The following is a 17,287-nucleotide window of genomic DNA, read 5'->3' on the forward strand; positions in this document are numbered from 1 at the left end:
TCTAAAGGATGAATGTTGCAAGTTGGGCTTGCTTTTCCATGGCACATGTAGAGTTTTTGCCATGCAGCATGGCAGTACCTGGTGGCTCAGATGGTAAAGCATCTGCCTGCAGTGCGGGAGACCCTGGTTTGATCCCTGGGTTGGGAAGATCCCCTGGAGAAGGAAATGGCAACCCACTCCAGTATTCTTGCCTGGAGAATCCCATGGATGGAGGAGCCTGATAGCTATAGTCCACGGGGTTGCAAAGAGTTGGACACGACTGAGTGACTTCACTCACTCAATCCTTACTGTGTATTCATAATTCTAAAAAAACTTCAAATTTCCCTAATATGGAAATGGGCAGCCTGGCTCCATGGCTTATAGTGGCACTTAATGTTTATAATAGCCAAGAATTGGAACCCACCTAGTTGTCCTTTTGTGGCTGAATGGTTCCTTATCATGGAATACTACGAGGCAATAAAAAAGAACAAGCTGTCAGTACACACACAACTTGGATGAATCTTGAGTCATTGCATGAGACAAGCTCATCCTAAGGTCGTAAGCTCTACAATTCCATTTATATAACATTTTTGGAATGCCAAGATTACAGAAACCTTCAGTGGATTAGTGGTTGCTAGGGGTTAAGCATGGGTGGGGGGCGGTTGACCATACACGGTGTGTTCACTGTTGCACGGTGAGTGTGACTATACACGGTCAACAGGAGTGGTCCTTGTGACCGCAGCAGTCTGTGCCTGTGTCAGTATCAGGATTGCCATTGTGATAGTGCTCCAGCTCTGACAAGATGTTGCCATTGGGGGAAACTGAGTGGAGAACTTGGGAGACGGTTCTGTTCTTAGAGCTGCATAAGAAGCTACAAGATGAAAAGTTTCATTTAAAAAAGAAACTCTTGGGACTTCCTTGGCGGTCCACTGGTTGGGAGTCTGCGCTTCCACTGCAGGGGGCATTAATTCGATCCTTGTTCAGGGAGCTAAGACCCCGGGGCAACCAAATAAATAAAATATTTTAAAAAAGAAACCCTTACCCATTAAAATAATTCACAATCTGCATGTTAATATTTAACATCCTTTGAGACGCAGTCATTTTTTGATTTTTCCTTAATTAGCAACTGATTTTTAAAAATCTGAGGCTTTCCCCATGGGGACATGTGGGAAAGTTGTCTCTATTTTCCCTCTCAGATTTCTAACATGACTTACTCTGCTGCCTGAAGGGCATGTTGCAAAGAGAGTTTGATAATCCCCACTTAGAATCCTGTTAAACCTTTTTGCCGTGACATGTCTTCTCACAGGCAGATTTTAAAAAACATTTCTATTGGTTCATCCAAAAGTAGCTGAAATGACTCCTTCAGCATCTTGCATTTGTAGTTTTACAGCTGATAGGGCTTCCCAGGTGGCACTAGTGGTAAAGAATCCACCTGCCAATGCAGGAGAGAAGAGTTAGATCACTGGGTTGGAAAGATCCCCTGGAGGAGGAGATGGATACCCGCTACAGTCCATGGGGTGGCAGAGTCAAAATCGACTAAGCACTCAGCTGGTAGGGCGTTTTTTCATCATGTCTCAGTAATCCTTATGGTTTGAGACTGAGAGGTATAGGCGGTGTTTCAATCTCATTTTTGACCCAATTCTGAAAAGATAAAGTGATTTGTTGAAGATTCCACACTGGCCAGATTGGAAAACCCAAGTGGGCGCAAACCTGGGCTTGTGTTTCTAAGGCCTTCGGGCGTTCCACAGTGTCACTGAGCCTGGAGGCCTAGGTCTTACAGGCCAGTTAAGAGTTCCAGAAACATTTTGGGAAACAACCTGCATCTGCCAGTTAAAACCTTTTTTAATCAGTTACCCATTGCCATCACCATCATTTCAAAAGCAAAAGGGATGTTTTAACACTGAACATATAGAAAGAAAATAAGATTAAAGGACATTCCTGTAAATGGAAAATATTTATAAGATTACTTTGCCAGTCCAGTGGTTAAGACTCCCAGTTTCCATTGCAAGGGGCATGGGTTCAGTCCCTAGTTGGGGAACTAAGATCCTGAATGCCATGTTACACTGCCAAAGAAAGAAAATATTTGAGAAAAATCTTTACTCCTAACTTTATACCTCCCTGCTTGCTGTGCTCAGTCATGGCCAACTCTTTGCGACCCCATGGACTGTAGCCTGCCTGCTAGGCTACTGTGTCCATGGAATCTTCCAGGCAAGAATCTTGGAGTGGGTTGTCATTTCCTACTTCATTATACCTCCCTATGGACCAGCAAAAACACGGTTGCAGACAGAGCTGGGAACCATCGCACTGGATTTAAGGTTTGTCTTGAATTGAAAAATTCTCAGAGTGGCATCTGTAATCAGATTTTAGATTGGCCTCTTCTGGCTGGGTTGCTTTGTTTAAGTTATTTTCCGTATGTCCTTGATGATGTGAATCTCTAATAGTTTTTTAAGAGTCACTGAAGAGTTGCATGTGCGTATTATTTCACTTCCACGTAGGATTGTATCTCCAGAGGTCCGGGAATCAGCAGCTGAGTTGGGTCCTGTGTCTTTCAAAACCTAATTAGGTCTCTTTAAGAGGAGTATCTAGAGAAGGAAATGGCAACCCGCTCCAGTACTCTTGCCTGGAGAATTCCATGGACAGAGGAGCGGGACAGGCTGTAGTCCATGGAATCACAGAGTAGGACATGACGGCAACTAACTTAACTTTCAAGAGGGGTATTCCCAGAGTGACCAGGGCTCTAGTTTTGTGAAATACCCTGGATGGCGGTGAGGGGGTGCAGTTTATTCTGCAAGATAGGTGGGGGCCATACCTGTTAGGGTGTTGTCACCACACCTGTTCATTCAGTTCTACAAACGTTTGTTGATCCACACATGCTGACTTGGGCACATTTCTTTCCCAACTGCCAGCGTCATGATTGGGATATTCCAGCTAGTGAGAGGTCAGAAAGATGGTCCTCTCACTGCGTGTTGTTAAACCTCTGTAACTCTGCATGCTGTGGGTGGGCTGCTTTTGAGAACAAAAGAAGGAAACCTGATCGCTGTGGGTTAGAACATCCCAAACCACACAGGTAGTTTAAGATCCTGATTCTTCGCTCTTTGCTCATTCCTTTCTTGGGTTTTTTTTCAGAGAAGCTGGGGGCTGGTAAAAATCAGGCTTCATCTTGGACCCGGTTTGAATTCTGACTAAGGTGGCAAGAGCAGTTCAAAGCCTGTCTTTAAGATTGTCAGGGGGCAGTGGAGTGTTGCTTATGGGTGGGTATTGTGGGCTTCTTGACAGCACAGTTTTGAAAAGGAGAGATGGATTCTCTGGTATTCAGGACCAGAGCAGCTGACTTCTGATAGGCTGATTTGGATGACAGATCTGGGTTCACACAGAGACAAGCGAGGCCCGTTCAGCAAAAACGCATTGACTCCAGTTTTTCATTTTTATTTATTTAAATATTTTTGCCCATGCCTTGTGGTTTATGAGATCTTAGTTCCCCGACCAGGCCTTGAACCCTGGCCCTCGGTGGTAAAAACAGAGTCCTCACCACTGGACCACCAGGGAATTCCTGCCTCCAGTTTTTAAGTGTAGTCTAGAATAGGTAGTCTAGTCACTTTGTTCCCCTGAATCAGGAGGTATTGCCACTAAGCTCTGGCCCAGAGGAGGAGGCCTGGGGGTGGAAGGATCGCAGATGGTCCAAGAGTGGTGGTCACAGCCGGCCTCAGCCAGTGAGTCTCTTTAGAGAAGGGTTCTTGGGCCTGCCTCAAGGGAGGCAGCTGCTGGAGCAGAGTCACAGATATGCTCTGAGTTTGAGGGGTGAAGACAGCGGATGGAAGCCTCCCGCAGTACAGGACAGGAGCATTCGGGGTTGGCCAGATGTCCTCGAGGGCTGATGTTCTACACAGTGACTGTCTTGTTCTTCAGCGGTCCGAGGGTAGTTTTCTCTCTGGACTGTCTAGATTTGTCAGATAGCGTTTTTCGAAGAGATCCCCCGAATCAACTCCGGGTGAACCTTGGTCCCTTCGGATGAGGGAGTTGGGGTGTGGATGTCTCCATTGGTGTCAAATAAGTATCATTGTGGACTCCTGTACTGTTCACGTGCTGGATACATTTTAGTCATATATTTGTAACATTTTCTTAGAAGATTCAAACTTACAGAAAAAGTGACACTGTTTTACTGTCAACGCTTGCCTGTTTATACACCGGAGTCCTGCCATTGACTTCAGTTGTATTTCACGCTTCTCTCCTCTATTCTCATCTTTCAGCCACTTTATTTTCATTGAAATAGAGCTGATTTGTGTCTGCACACGTGCTCAGTCCTGCCCAGCTCTTTGCGACCCTATGGACTATAGCCCGCCAGACTCCTCTGTCCATCTAATTTCTAGGCAAAAATACTGGAGTGGGTTGCCGTTTCCTCCTCCAGGGGATCTTCCCAACTGAGGGATCAACCCTGTGTCTTCTGCATTGGCAGGTGGATGCTTTACTACTGCACCACTTGGGAAGCCCTAGAGTTAACAGTATCTATTTTTATGATACTTTTCAAGGTAGCAGAAAGTTGTGGTCTTTCCTCTAGATATTAACTAGAGTCCAGTATTTACTTACAGTTTTTGGGGGTTTTTTTCTTTTGAGATAAATGCACAGATCTTGCGTATACCATTCAGTGGATTTTGGTCAATGCATATCCCCCACAGTATTATCCAGATGCAAACTGTGACCACCCCAGAAAGCTCCTGGCACCCTTCCCAGGTGTCCCTGCCACCATCCCACGGAGGCAATTGCCGCTTAGTTTGGGTTTTTTGCTGTGCTGGAGAACTTTATATGGGCCTTTTTTTTGTTTTTGATACTCAGTTGCCTCAAATATAGCTAGTGGGAGCCCTCCCAAGTCAGCTCCTTCATCCTTTGGACATGCCAGCAGTAATCACTGAGCACTTCCTTCCCTTTGTTTTCTTTTTTTCCAACTCTTATTTTTTGACCATGCGACACAGCACGTGGGGTGTTAAGTTCCCCTACCAGGGATCAAACCTGCATGCGCCCCCTGCTTTGAAAGTACAGTCTTGTCTCCAGCCATATCAGCCTGAAGGCGCCCAATCTCGTCTGATCTTGAAAGTGCAGTCTTAACCACTGGACTGCCAGGAAAGTCTCTTCCTGGCTTTCTGATACTGCATTTTGACCCGGGCTCACCTACCATGGTTCTGCATCAGGTGCTGAATCAACTACTTCTTCTGGGAGCTCCTTTTAGAAGATTTTAGACAGTATCAGTCCTACAAAGCCCTTAATAAAAAGGTCTTTGGTCCCTGGGATCTTGGTTTAAACCCTCTGTTACTTTTAAGCCTCTGTATCTGATGTCTGTGGTGGAGGAAGACTAAGATGAAGAAGTGGTAAGTATAGAGTGGTGATGCGTTGGCTCCTGGCACCATGTTGGATTTGGAGGGAAGGCATTTGTCCTTTAGGGTGGCCAGGTCCACAGGAACTGGGGGCTTGCCTGCTGTGTTCATCACCCTCCCAGCCTCTGGCTCAGGGCCTGTACAGGGGAGGTGCACAGAGAATACTTCTGACTAAGTGCAGTTTTAAACATCATCCTTCTTCATCAGACTGATGAAGTTGCAGTGTAGATTTGTCCAGGACTGGTGACTGTTTACCATGGGCTTCTCACCAGTCAGCTGTGATTTCCGACAGCCTGCTTCTTGTCGGTTTAGAATTTATTTTCTGAGACTTGGCTTACATTTTAGATTACCTGCCATGGGTGCACTTTTGCAAGAATTCTTCAGTTTGCTATGCACTTAAAAAAAGAACTATAATGGAAATTTTCAGACACGCACAGTGATCCCCATTCTACCCATCTCCATCTTCAAAAGGTATTAACGTTTTCCAGTGTTGGTTTGTCCTAGGGTTCCCTTCTCCACTCCCCACCTCACCCCTAGTTTTTTTTTAATATTTATTTTTATTTATTTGACTGAGCCGGGTCTTAGTTGCAGCATGCGAACTCTTAGTTGTGGCATGTGGGATCTAGTTCCCTGACCAGCGATTGAACCCAGACGCCCTTCATTGGGAGTGCAGAGTTTTACCTTCTGGATCACCAGGGAAATCCCTCACTAAAGTATTTTAAAACAAGCAAAAATCAGGCGTGTAGTTTAAGCCATAAATTTATCTTTAATGTGTATCTGAGGTAAAGACGTTCTTTTCAAACACAGTCATAGTGTCATTCATTCCTTATCCAGGATGTGCTTTTGCATGTGCTTATTATTAGCCCCCACAACAACCTGATGACGTACTTGTAGTAGAAGTCAGTGCTTTTTTTTTTTTTTTAGGGTCTGTGGGATTTGTGCTCCATGCTTTCCACAGGCCAACTCATCTAATTTTCACACCCTCCTTGAAGAGGTAGAGGAGTAGATTCCATGTTGCGGGTTGAAGGAACCTCCAAGGAACTTGAAGGCCACACAGGTAGTGGCAAAAGCTCCCACTTGGTGACTACTGAGTGAGTGGCTTACCAAGGGCTCAGGCACAGCCAGGGCTGAGCCCGGGGACTTGTGGTCTTCTTCCTTCTCTCAGTCCCCGTCATGAAGCATTAGACCCCATCTGTCGTCTTGCCTGATTCTGCAGGAATATCACTTCTCATTCCACCCTTAGATTTTCAGGCTTTAGTTGGCAACCCCTAAGTTTTCAATGGTAGTTAGCTAGTCCTAAAGCATTATGGGAAATTCTCATTTGGGCTAGTCTTGTCAGTGTTTATCCTTGAAGTGAATGCCTTTCTGAGATGAACCTACTGCACTGGCTGGTAACAACCGATGTGGATGGAAGGGGCTAGCTGTTATGTGGTTGGATGGAATGGGTGGAGTCAATCTGTTGCCTCCTCTGCTGATGAGGCTTTTTGGGTTGTTTACTCATTTGGAAGATTTCAGTGTGGACCAGACAGTGTGGACCAGACTGTTTGCACAGAGTGGGAATTGAGTAGGTTGTAGCCAGCATGTTATTTAGAGTCCAAAATTGTAATTATAGCTGTGTTTGTCTTGGAGACTTGTGTTGTCCTCTTCAGTGGTCTCAGCCACTGCAGAGCTGAGCCCAGGGGTGGCCACGTGCTGTGGGGGCGTGTCCCCCTGGCGCTTTGGAAGGTCCTGCCTCACCAATCTACAGCAGCTGTCTGGGGCCCTCTGTTTCCTGCTCTCCTTCCACGTCTTCCTAACCCTCAAGGGTCAGAGCTCGCGCCTTCCTTCCTTCTCTTTCCCTTCTCCAGACACCAAGATTTTGCTGAACATTTTAACCCATACCATTTGGGGGAGGCTTGGTAATAGGTTTATTTGTAAAAGTTGGCATACTTCATATCGCGAAATGTTGAAAGGAGATTTTTTTTAAAGTAAAAACCATTTTGAGTGTGGGCCTGAAGTCAAACGTGGCTTCTAGAAACCAGCTGTTTTCATTTTGGGGGAGTTTTATAATTAGTTGTTTGTACCTTGGGTTAGTGATTATTTGGAAATAGAGATGTGTCTTGCTGTGTTAACAGACTCCTTCCTGAGGCAGCATCGCTTTCCTCCTGCGGGATTATCTGACTGCTCAGACTCCTCCACCGATGAAATACATGAAACTAAAAAAGATTTTCTGATCTTATAGATAGTTGAAGTATTGATAACAGCAAGGAAATCTGTCACAATTTGAAAAGATAAGCAAAAATTTGATTTCCAGACACTGCAGATAAAGTGAAGTAAAAATGGTAAGAAATTCATTTTCTTAATCATAGATACTGTTTCTTCATTCACGTACAAAAATGTTTGTGGTGTTGCCCCAAAGCATTTGATTTTTTTTTTGAAGTATAGTTGACTTACAGTATATTAGTTTCAGGTGTACAACAGTCATTTCATATTTATATTCCATATAAAGTTATTATAAAATATTGGCTACATTCCCTATCCTGTACATTTTGTCCTTTTAATTTATTTTATACTTGGTAATTTGTACCTCTCAGTAGCCTTCACCTGTCTTGTCTCCCCAGAGCATTTGGTTTTATGGTCATTTTTCATTAGACTCTTTAAGTACGTACTGTAACAGTTGTAGTAATACAGAAATGTGTAACGTGCCCCCTTCTTCCCGTGGCCTAGAGAAAGCACGGCTGCTGTGTTCGGTTGTCCTTCTCAGATCTTCAGATGTGTTCATATAGTCTTACTTTCATGTGTGTAATTGTGAGCTGTACAGCTGAACAGATTAAGCATCAAGCTGCTTGGTCTCCTTACATCGTTTTTAACTAAGTTTTCACATCTCCAGCGTCCAGTGAGAATTTTTGTGAATGATGATCGCCATGTGATGGCAAAGCACTCTTCCGTTTACCCAACACAAGAGGAGCTGGAGGCAGTCCAGAACATGGTGTCCCACACAGAGCGGGCTCTCAAAGCTGTGTCTGACTGGATCGATGAGCAAGAGAAAGGCAGCAGCGACCATGCCGAGTCTGAGAATGTGGATGTGCCTGCGGAAGACGAGGGCAAAGAAGGGGCTGGGTAGGTTGGCTTTGTAAGGTGTTTTTCTTATATCTAGGGAGACTGGCCAGTGCAGGGTTGAGCTCTCCTTTTTCTAAGAAACGCCAGCCTTTCCGGCGCCCCTGGGTTCTGGCCAGCCTGAATCTCACTGGGCCTGTGTTGGGCTGTTCTCAGGGAGCAGAAGACAGAGCACATGACCAGAACCCTGAGGGGAGTGATGCGTGTTGGCCTCGTGGCAAAGGGCCTACTGCTCAAGGGGGACTTGGACTTGGAGTTGGTGCTGCTGTGTAAGGAGAAGCCCACAACTGCCCTCCTGGACAAGGTGGCTGACAACCTGGCCATCCAGCTCACTGTGAGTGTGCCCACTTCCACTGGGGATGCAGGGTGGTCAGGGGAACACATGACCAACTGTGCTGTGCCCCGGGAGGCATGCTCCACACCCAGCCTGGCCCCTGCCATTCTCACATTTCTGTAGCTGCCCGACAGGATGCTGCAGAGACGCCCGGCAGCCGGGCCGGGAGCCTACTGTGCACCAGGCGGCACTGGGCATGACCTTCACATCCAGACTCCAGCAATGGATGGATGGGCGGGTGGCTGCAAAGGATATTCAGTTATCAAGTCTTCCTCCTTAATGCAAACCTGGACTTCAAAAAAGTTGTTTTTAACCAATTTATTTGCCTCACTGCAGAAGTACTATATAAATAGTAACTTCTGGCATTTCTTGAGCATTCACTGAACCAGGCCCTAGGCCAGAGAAGCTCTGCACACATCATTTCATCATGATGACTGAAGTGGGGCTTGATCATCTTAAGTACTCTAGTGGATGGGACTGAGGTGCGGGGAACTCAGTAACTGACCCCGCGTCCCCGGCTGGTGAGATGTCTGGGCTTCAGAATGTCTGTGTGTTGTTGCCCCTCAGTGCCTCCTGGGGACATTACCCTGGATTCAGCCACAGGATAAGAAAAGAAGAAAGTAGAAATTCTCACCCCATAGATACACTGTTCATTTTCCCATGTAAATCTCCTGTCACGTGTGACTGACCCCTCGGGATTCAGGACAGAGGTCAGAATTGAAATGAGCAGCTAATGCAGTGTGGAAAGGCTTTGGGGAGCTGTTAAAAGGGAAGGCAGCCCTGAAGTTTTTGTTTGAGTGATAGTTTTTTAAGTTAGTTTCCATCTTTATCTATTAAAAAGTATATTAAGTGTAGAAAATTAAGTTGACATAGATGTTTCTAAAGGAAAGACCATTTCCGTAGAGTGTTTATGGAGAGATGCAAAGGTGTTTTTTTTACCCCTGTTTTTCTCTTTTGGCCACACCACACGGCCTGCGGGATCTTAGTTCCCCTACCAGGGATTGAACCTGCGCCCCCTGTATTGAAAGTGTGGAGTCTCTACTACCAGGGAAGTCCCAAGAAAGTATATATTTATCATATAGATGAGTGTTGTTTGACTGGAGCACATTTTGCACCCCAGGGGACATGGAGTGAGTTTAGAGGTAGTGTAAGTTATCTCAGCAGAGTGGGTGCGGTGCTGCCGGCATCTGTAGGTGGAGGCTGGAGAGGCTTTCCGAGGTCCTCCAGTGCACAGGACGCCCTGCCACCAAGAGTGGTCTGTGGCACGTCTAATAATGCTGAGGTGGAGCAAAGTCAGCTTGGATTCTCTACAGTGCCTTTGTTCTCCCCGAAACTTTTTTTGTTCTCCCCGAAACTTTTTTTGTTCTCTTTGACAAAAGTCATAAATACTCAAGTTTTCTTTATAGGGCATATAAACTGGTATAAAGAAGAAAGCAGAAGTTACAGGCATGAACGTCATTTTATAGACCCTTGTAGCATGCATTTGCAGCAAGTGCGTGCTTTCATAGTTGCCATATGAAACTGTTGCACCCCGCAGTTTTCATTCCACGCCCTGTGATAGCTGCTCGTCCGTGTGTGGATACAGCGGTGGCTGGCTGCCCACACCGCCCTGGGTGCTGTGCTTTCTGTGCCGTGTCCGGTTCAGTTCCTTTGCCGCCTTGGGTGTCGGTTGTGTCCCTAAGTCCATTTTACAAATCAGAAACCACAGTCTTGATGAGATGGAGTGATCTGTCGAAAGTTATGTGACTCCCAAGTGACACAGTGAGGATTTCACACGGCCATCTCCTCCCAGACCCTTAACTCTTAACATTGTATTACAAAGCTTCCTCTGCTAAGTAGTCATCTCCTCCCTGGAGTACCTGGAAGATGGCCAAAGACCTGTCCAGTAAGAGGGCGTTCTGACCCCTAGTGGAAGGCGCTGCTGTCAGTCACAACCCAAGAAGTTGGCCTGTAGTTGTAATCAGGAGCTCAAAAGAACTGTGGATGGTCTTGGGAAGCAAGTGTTTGACAGTTGCATTTTCTTTTGTAGGCTGTCACAGATGACAAGTATGAAATACTCCAGTCTGTTGATGACGCTGCGATTGTGATAAAAAACACAAAAGAGCCTCCATTGTCCTTGACCATCCACCTGACCTCCCCTGTTGTCAGAGAAGAAATGGAGAAAGTATTAGCTGGAGGTAGGGAGGCTGAGAAAGGCCAGCAGGGCGTTGGCACTGTGGTATCCCCTCACTGTTAAAATGTGCTATGAAGTTTTAGATTGCTCTGATAAAAGGCTAGCGGTGTAGCTTTGACCACCTTTACTCGAGCTCACATCTCCCATTGGGTTTCCGTTCTGGGAGGTTGAAAAAACAGTTGCACTAAAAGTGAGTAGTACTTTTCCGAGCGGATTGCACCGCCCTAATCCTTGGATGTTCTTATCAGTGTTAAAGGTGTTTTTTCGGTTGAGCCAGTCTCTGGCCTTGGAAAAGCGTGTCCCCGGTGACTGTAGGGTTTTTAAAGTACAGAAGACAACCAGATGGTATCTGCATGAGTATCACGTTGGACTTGTGCAAACAGCTTGTGTTGCAGTAGAACCAGGGCCTCTTCGTTTGTCTTCTTCCACTGGCTGCTGTTACCTGTGGCCGTGATCGAGATGCAGAGAGCTGGGGCAGAGTTTTGGATAAAGTTTTTTCTAACAGTGGAGTAATTTTCAGACCAAATCCTGGAACCTCGGACAGTGCTCATGCTTTCACGATTCCGAGTCCGCCCAGGGCCCCTTGCGCATCTCTGGGTGGATGGGTGACTGGCCTTATCCAAACCCCTGACGCACAGGTGGTGGGAGCGACAAACGCCCGGGTTCTGCTGCAGCACAGGCTCAAGCGCACCCTTGTTGAGGTTCCTCAGTGCCCTTCGGTTCCGATACCGGTTCACCACCAGAGCCCTCTAGTTGATCAATTCAGGGACGCTGGACCTTTGACCAACAGGACTGACTCTGTCAAGGGCTGGGGCTGGGGCAGTCCCGCCTGGCGGGCGGAGGTGGTCCCCTTTGCCATGGTTGCCTCAGGGGATGACCTGTGGGAGGCAGAGAGGGAGTGCATTTCTACTCCCCCCACCTATTTTTTTTTTCCCGGTTTTGGTTTTTGTTTTTTCTTTTTGCTAATGAATTTTTTAGCATAGCTCATTTACTGGGAGATCCTGGGGAGAGGAAGCAAGGTAACCATCTATTAGAAGATAGGGTCCACCTATCTGTCCCCCTCCCCCATGGGATTGTTCCTTTTAGAGTACCTTCCCACTTTGTTTTTGTTTTTGTTTTTGTTTTTTTTGTTTTTCTTTTTGGTTTTTTTTTTTTCTTCTTTTTTTTTTGGAGGGGGCCTCTGATTTTTACAATCTCCTCTCGGGGCTGAGTTCAGTGTGCTCAAGCATCTCCTTCCCTGGTCAAGGGTGGAGAGGACTTGAGATTCTGGGAGCCTCAGCTGCCCTTTAGGAAGCTGCCACATCCCCTTTCCACCTGACAGAAACCCCTTGGTCAAACTGTACCTTGTCTTCTTATTCCATCCATGAATAGAAACGCTATCAGTCAACGACCCCCCGGACGTTCTGGACAGGCAGAAATGCCTTGCTGCCTTGGCGTCCCTCCGACACGCCAAGTGGTTCCAGGTTTGCATTTTGTTCTTCTATTTGTCTTTCGGTAGAGAATTCCTAAGTTTTAACTTGGCTAACTTTCACCATAAAGTTTTGATAACGTTGAAGAGCGCTGTGCTGAACTTAGCAACTGCTGGCGTGTGGTTGCTAAAGGAGCACGCATAGACAAATTTGACACATCCCCCAGGAGGCTTGTGACCGAGTAGGTGGGGAGCTGCTGCTTTGTGCCAAGAGTAATGACGTTATTACCGTCCACTTGGTGGAGTTGCTGCCGACCACACACTTGATGGTCGTAAACATTCACCTTCGTTTACCCTTGACAAAGTAGCACCCTGAGGCTTGTGTTTTTCATGTTTGCCTCGTGTTCAGGGAGGTGCCCTGGGGTAAAGAGCCTGTGCTTTGTTCCTCCAGGCCAGAGCCAACGGGCTGAAGTCGTGTGTCATTGTCATCCGGGTCCTGAGGGACCTGTGCACCCGAGTGCCCACCTGGGGTCCCCTCAGAGGATGGGTAAGGCACCTTGGAGCTGTAGTCACCTTGGGTCATGTGTGCAGAGACTTCCCAGACCCCAGGACTGTGTTGCTGATCAGCAGGCTGGAGTGGCCCGTTGGGGTGTGGCCGATGCATCCCATCAGAGTCCTGCTGAGTGCCACACCCTGGGTGGGGCTGAGAGGAACCCAGAGGAGGATGCACAGCTCAGCCAGCGGTGTACTTACTGGAACAGGCTCCACTCCGTGTAGACGCTTTTGTAGCTGCTCTGAGACAAGGGTCAGCAGACTGAGGCCCACAGGCCTATTTTGGCCAGTTGCCTCTTTCTATAGTCTATGGTGAAGAATGGCTTTTTTTTAAATTATTTTTTAATTGGAGGATAATTGCTTTACAGTGTTGTATGAGTTTCTGCTGTACAGCAACATGAATCAGCTATAAGTATACATACATCCCCTCCTGGTTTTTATCTTTCTAAATGCTGCATTTTAAGTACCTAAGTACACAGCTTCAATTCTTGGCCCCTACAGCCTAAGAGACTTAACATCACTCCCTTTACGGAGAAGATGGTGGAGCCCCATCCTAGGTGTGCTTTCTCTGGCTTGTGAATCTGGCTTGGGAACTTGGAGGGCCTTGACTCTGATAAACACACACACAGGGGGACACTGCCTCAGAGTCAGCCTGCTCCCTCCTGGACTTGGTGACTAACTCTCCCTCTTCCCTTTCAGCCCCTCGAGCTTCTCTGTGAGAAGTCCATCGGCACAGCCAACAGACCCATGGGTGCTGGCGAGGCCCTGCGGAGGGTGCTGGAGTGCCTGGCTTCGGGCATCGTCATGCCAGGTTGGGGCCTTGTGCTTTGCAGGTGGCAGGGAAAGGAAAGGACAGGGACCAAGGCCCCGAGGCCACTTCCCGGCGGGTCCCCTGAGTGGGTAGGGCAGCAGCAGCCCCGTGTCCCCCCAGGGGTGAAGCATGTGACTACCCTCTTGCACCATCATATCCAGCCCTGTGCCGGCTCCGCAGCTGTGACTCCGGGCGGATCCGGGGCAGTAGTGACCCACTCCCACGCGAGCTCCTTGCTCTGAGACACAAGTGGCTTATTTCTCTCACGGGCTGGTCGCCGAGTGGGTCACTGAGCCCGGCGTGTTTTCCAGAGCTGGGTGTGGATGGGGCGCGGGGGGTAATGCACTTGGTTCCCTCAGCCCAGCACCACGCTTCCGAGATGCTAAAAGATAATCCTCTGCATATCTTCCTTGTTTCCTGCCTTCAGATGGTTCTGGCATTTATGACCCTTGTGAAAAAGAAGCCACTGATGCTATTGGGCATCTAGACAGACAGCAACGGGAAGATATCACACAGAGTGCGCAGGTATAGTCATCGCCATTGCCACGTGAGCCCTTACCCAGTCTGTAATCGCTGGCTTCCAGTTCCATTACTGGGTATTCTCAGGGTAGGCTCAGCTTGGGGCCCGAAGGTCAGGGGCTCGGGCCTGATACAGGGCGCCCCAACCTGGGCTGCTTCTTTCCCCTGGCGCCACGCGAGGTTGTCACCTGCCCCCCCTTGGCCTGCTCGAGTGCCGTTTTTAGACACCCGAGTTCAGCAGGGAGACGTATTTGCTGTGCGGACTGCTCCAGGGGTCCTTCCCTCGCAGGCCCACCCCGTGGCTCCGTGTGGCAACCAGTCCCCAGGTTGGGGTCTCCTGTATTCTTTTGAGGGGGGTGGTCACAGGCTGGCCTTCCCCCACAGCAAGGCTGGGCCCTGGCAATCAGGCCCTCCCCTGGCTGGCGGAGGACCCCTTGCTGTTATAGGGGAGACCATTAGCAACCACCTCAGCTCCCACCCCTTCCAGGAGGCATTAGTGAGCGCACACATGAGGGCTGGGAGTGCAGGGCGGCTGAGTCAGATTCCTCTTCCCCTTCTCCAGCACGCGCTGCGACTAGCTGCGTTTGGCCAGCTCCATAAAGTACTGGGTATGGACCCTCTGCCATCTAAGATGCCCAAGAAACCAAAGAATGAAAACCCAGTGGACTATACAGGTACGGAGGCCGCGGGGCCTGGGCCCAGACGGCGATGTCATCATGGGCTCCTGGCGGAGGACAGGCTAGAGTCTGAGCTGCTGCCGTCCTTGTCTTGTTTCAGTTCAAATACCCCCGAGCACCACCTACGCCATTACGCCCATGAAACGCCCCATGGAGGAAGATGGGGAGGAAAAGTCTCCTAGCAAAAAGAAGAAGAAGATTCAGAAGAAAGGTACAAACATTCACGCCTGGTCCTTGTTTTAGCTGCCATCTGGCTTCATGAAGGTTTAGCTCAAAGTGGTGACATACCTGCTTTTGTTCTGTTTTTCTCGGATGTGATGTGGAAGTCCTTTTGAGAGTAATTGGTTATGGAGTTCTCACAGCAGGAATGCTGGAGTGGTTTGCCAGTCTCCTCCAGTGGAACACATTTTGTCAGAACTCCACCCATCAATCTTGGGTGGCCCTGCATGGCATGGCTCATAGCTTCCTTGAGCTGTGCAAGCCCCTTCGCCATGACAAGGCTGTGATCCATAAAGGGGAGTGATTAAACTTAGCATGGGCATGGAACACAACTAAGATGGATGCACCTCAGCTGGTGACCACAGTCAAGGTATGGGTCTGGATAGCAGGGCAGGCAGGCCTTCAGCACATTTGGCCACCCAGTCTCCTGCCCATTCCACCACGTGGTGTGTGTGGGGGGGCAGTCAGGAGAGTGTCCCTGTCAGGGTCAGAATTGACTGGCATTCTAGAGCGGCGTTACTATGTTCTCTCTAGAGGAGAAGGCAGAGCCTCCACAAGCAATGAATGCCCTGATGAGACTGAACCAGCTCAAACCAGGGCTGCAGTACAAACTGATTTCCCAGACCGGTCCAGTGCACGCCCCCATTTTTACCATGTCAGTTGAGGTGGACGGGAGCTCCTTCGAGGCCTCTGGGCCCTCCAAAAAGACGGCCAAGCTGCACGTGGCTGTGAAGGTGAGTGTGGCCGGCAATGCGGTGGAACGGCGAAGCGCCTCCCTCAGCTTTACACCCATTGAGAGCCACTTCCCCTGTTCAAGCACGAGGCTGAGGGAGGGAATGGGAACACTGAAACAGAGACCTGACCAGTGGCCAAGGCACACACGGCCAGAATGCCGTCATTGAGGGGCGCAGGGCCTCCAAATGTAGGTGGGCATTTGGTGGTCTTGGGAGCTTCAGGGAAGTGCCTCCAGTTGGCTGGATGCCTCCCTAAGAGCTGCTGATTCAGGGTGCTGGATGTGGGAGAATTCTTGTCTGGGCGAGCCCTTCCTCACTGGGGACATGGTGTCTCCCCCCGCTGCAGGTGTTACAGGACATGGGCTTGCCCACGGGTGCTGAAGGCAGAGACTCCAGCAAGGGGGAGGACTCCGCTGAGGAGACAGAGGCAAAGCCTGCCGTGGTGGCCCCTCCACCTGTGGTGGAAACCGTCTCGACGCCCAGTGCTGCCTTCCCCTCTGATCCCACCACCGAGGTGAGCACAGGGTGGGTGCTCTGAGGCCCCACAGGAGTGCCCTGGGGTCCCCTGAACAAGGACAGTCACTGGTCCTCGTTCTCTTCCTCCAGAAGCATAACAGCCTTCCAGTCCAGGGCCCTGGGGGGGCAGAGTTGAAGTGTGAGCTGTCAAGGCCTGTGCTGGCGTTGACCCAACACCGGGGGCTGCACCTGGGAGGCCTGCAGTCGAGGCTCGGCTGTTTCCCTGAGAGAGACGGCGTGGGGGAGGTGGTCCCATTGCTGGCAAGCCCGCGGATGGTTTCCAGGGGGTGGGCAGCAGTGAGTGGAGCGGAGGGCCTCAGACCCTTAACACAGGGGCGGCTGCCACCTGTTGGAAAGACCTTAGCTGAGTTTGTTGGTGTTCTTTTCTGTTTTCCCTGAGAACGTAAAACAGCAGGGGCCGATCCTGACCAAGCATGGCAAGAACCCTGTTATGGAACTTAACGAGAAGAGGCGTGGCCTCAAGTACGAACTCATCTCAGAGACAGGGGGCAGCCACGACAAACGCTTCGTCATGGAGGTGAGTGGTCCCAGAAGTGGTTCCCATGGGGACCTGGGGTCTTTGGAGAGGTCCCTGCCCCAAGGGCGGTGTTGGGTCACCCCTGACACACATCTGTTCTTCCCAGGTCGAGGTGGACGGCCAGAAGTTTCAGGGTGCTGGCTCAAACAAAAAGGTGGCCAAAGCATATGCCGCCCTGGCTGCACTAGAAAAGCTGTTCCCTGATGCCCCTCTCTCCCTGGAGGCCAACAAGAAGAAGAGAGCCCCTGTGCCTGTGAGAGGTGGCCCAAAATTTGCTGCTAAGGTGAGTGTCCAGCCCTGAATTCTCTGGGTGTTCTCTCCTTGGCGGGTGTTCTCTGGTCATTTGAGTGGGAGGTGAATGTAAG

General features: G+C 49.1%; 1 protein-coding gene across 5 annotated transcripts in view; it reads left to right on the forward strand.

The window, feature by feature from the left end:
* Positions 1-17,287, forward strand: part of ILF3 (interleukin enhancer binding factor 3) — a 30,403-nt gene that overhangs the window by 4,161 nt on the left and 8,955 nt on the right. For 2 of the 5 annotated variants that reach the window (XM_070373658.1, XM_070373661.1), the window contains exons 2-15: positions 7,460-7,666; positions 8,215-8,444; positions 8,598-8,775; positions 10,805-10,952; positions 12,320-12,411; positions 12,808-12,903; positions 13,608-13,719; positions 14,147-14,244; positions 14,801-14,912; positions 15,016-15,126; positions 15,669-15,868; positions 16,215-16,382; positions 16,785-16,922; positions 17,029-17,205. In XM_070373658.1, the coding sequence (XP_070229759.1) occupies positions 7,664-7,666; positions 8,215-8,444; positions 8,598-8,775; positions 10,805-10,952; positions 12,320-12,411; positions 12,808-12,903; positions 13,608-13,719; positions 14,147-14,244; positions 14,801-14,912; positions 15,016-15,126; positions 15,669-15,868; positions 16,215-16,382; positions 16,785-16,922; positions 17,029-17,205 (1,863 nt within the window). In that variant the 5' untranslated portion in view covers positions 7,460-7,663. The remainder of the gene's footprint in view (positions 1-7,459; positions 7,667-8,214; positions 8,445-8,597; positions 8,776-10,804; positions 10,953-12,319; positions 12,412-12,807; positions 12,904-13,607; positions 13,720-14,146; positions 14,245-14,800; positions 14,913-15,015; positions 15,127-15,668; positions 15,869-16,214; positions 16,383-16,784; positions 16,923-17,028; positions 17,206-17,287) is intronic. The other 3 variants (XM_070373660.1, XM_070373662.1, XM_070373659.1) reach the window with 2 other exon arrangements.

Source organism: Bos mutus, chromosome 7 (genome assembly GCF_027580195.1).
Source record: "Bos mutus isolate GX-2022 chromosome 7, NWIPB_WYAK_1.1, whole genome shotgun sequence".
Taxonomy (NCBI): Eukaryota; Metazoa; Chordata; class Mammalia; order Artiodactyla; family Bovidae; genus Bos; species Bos mutus.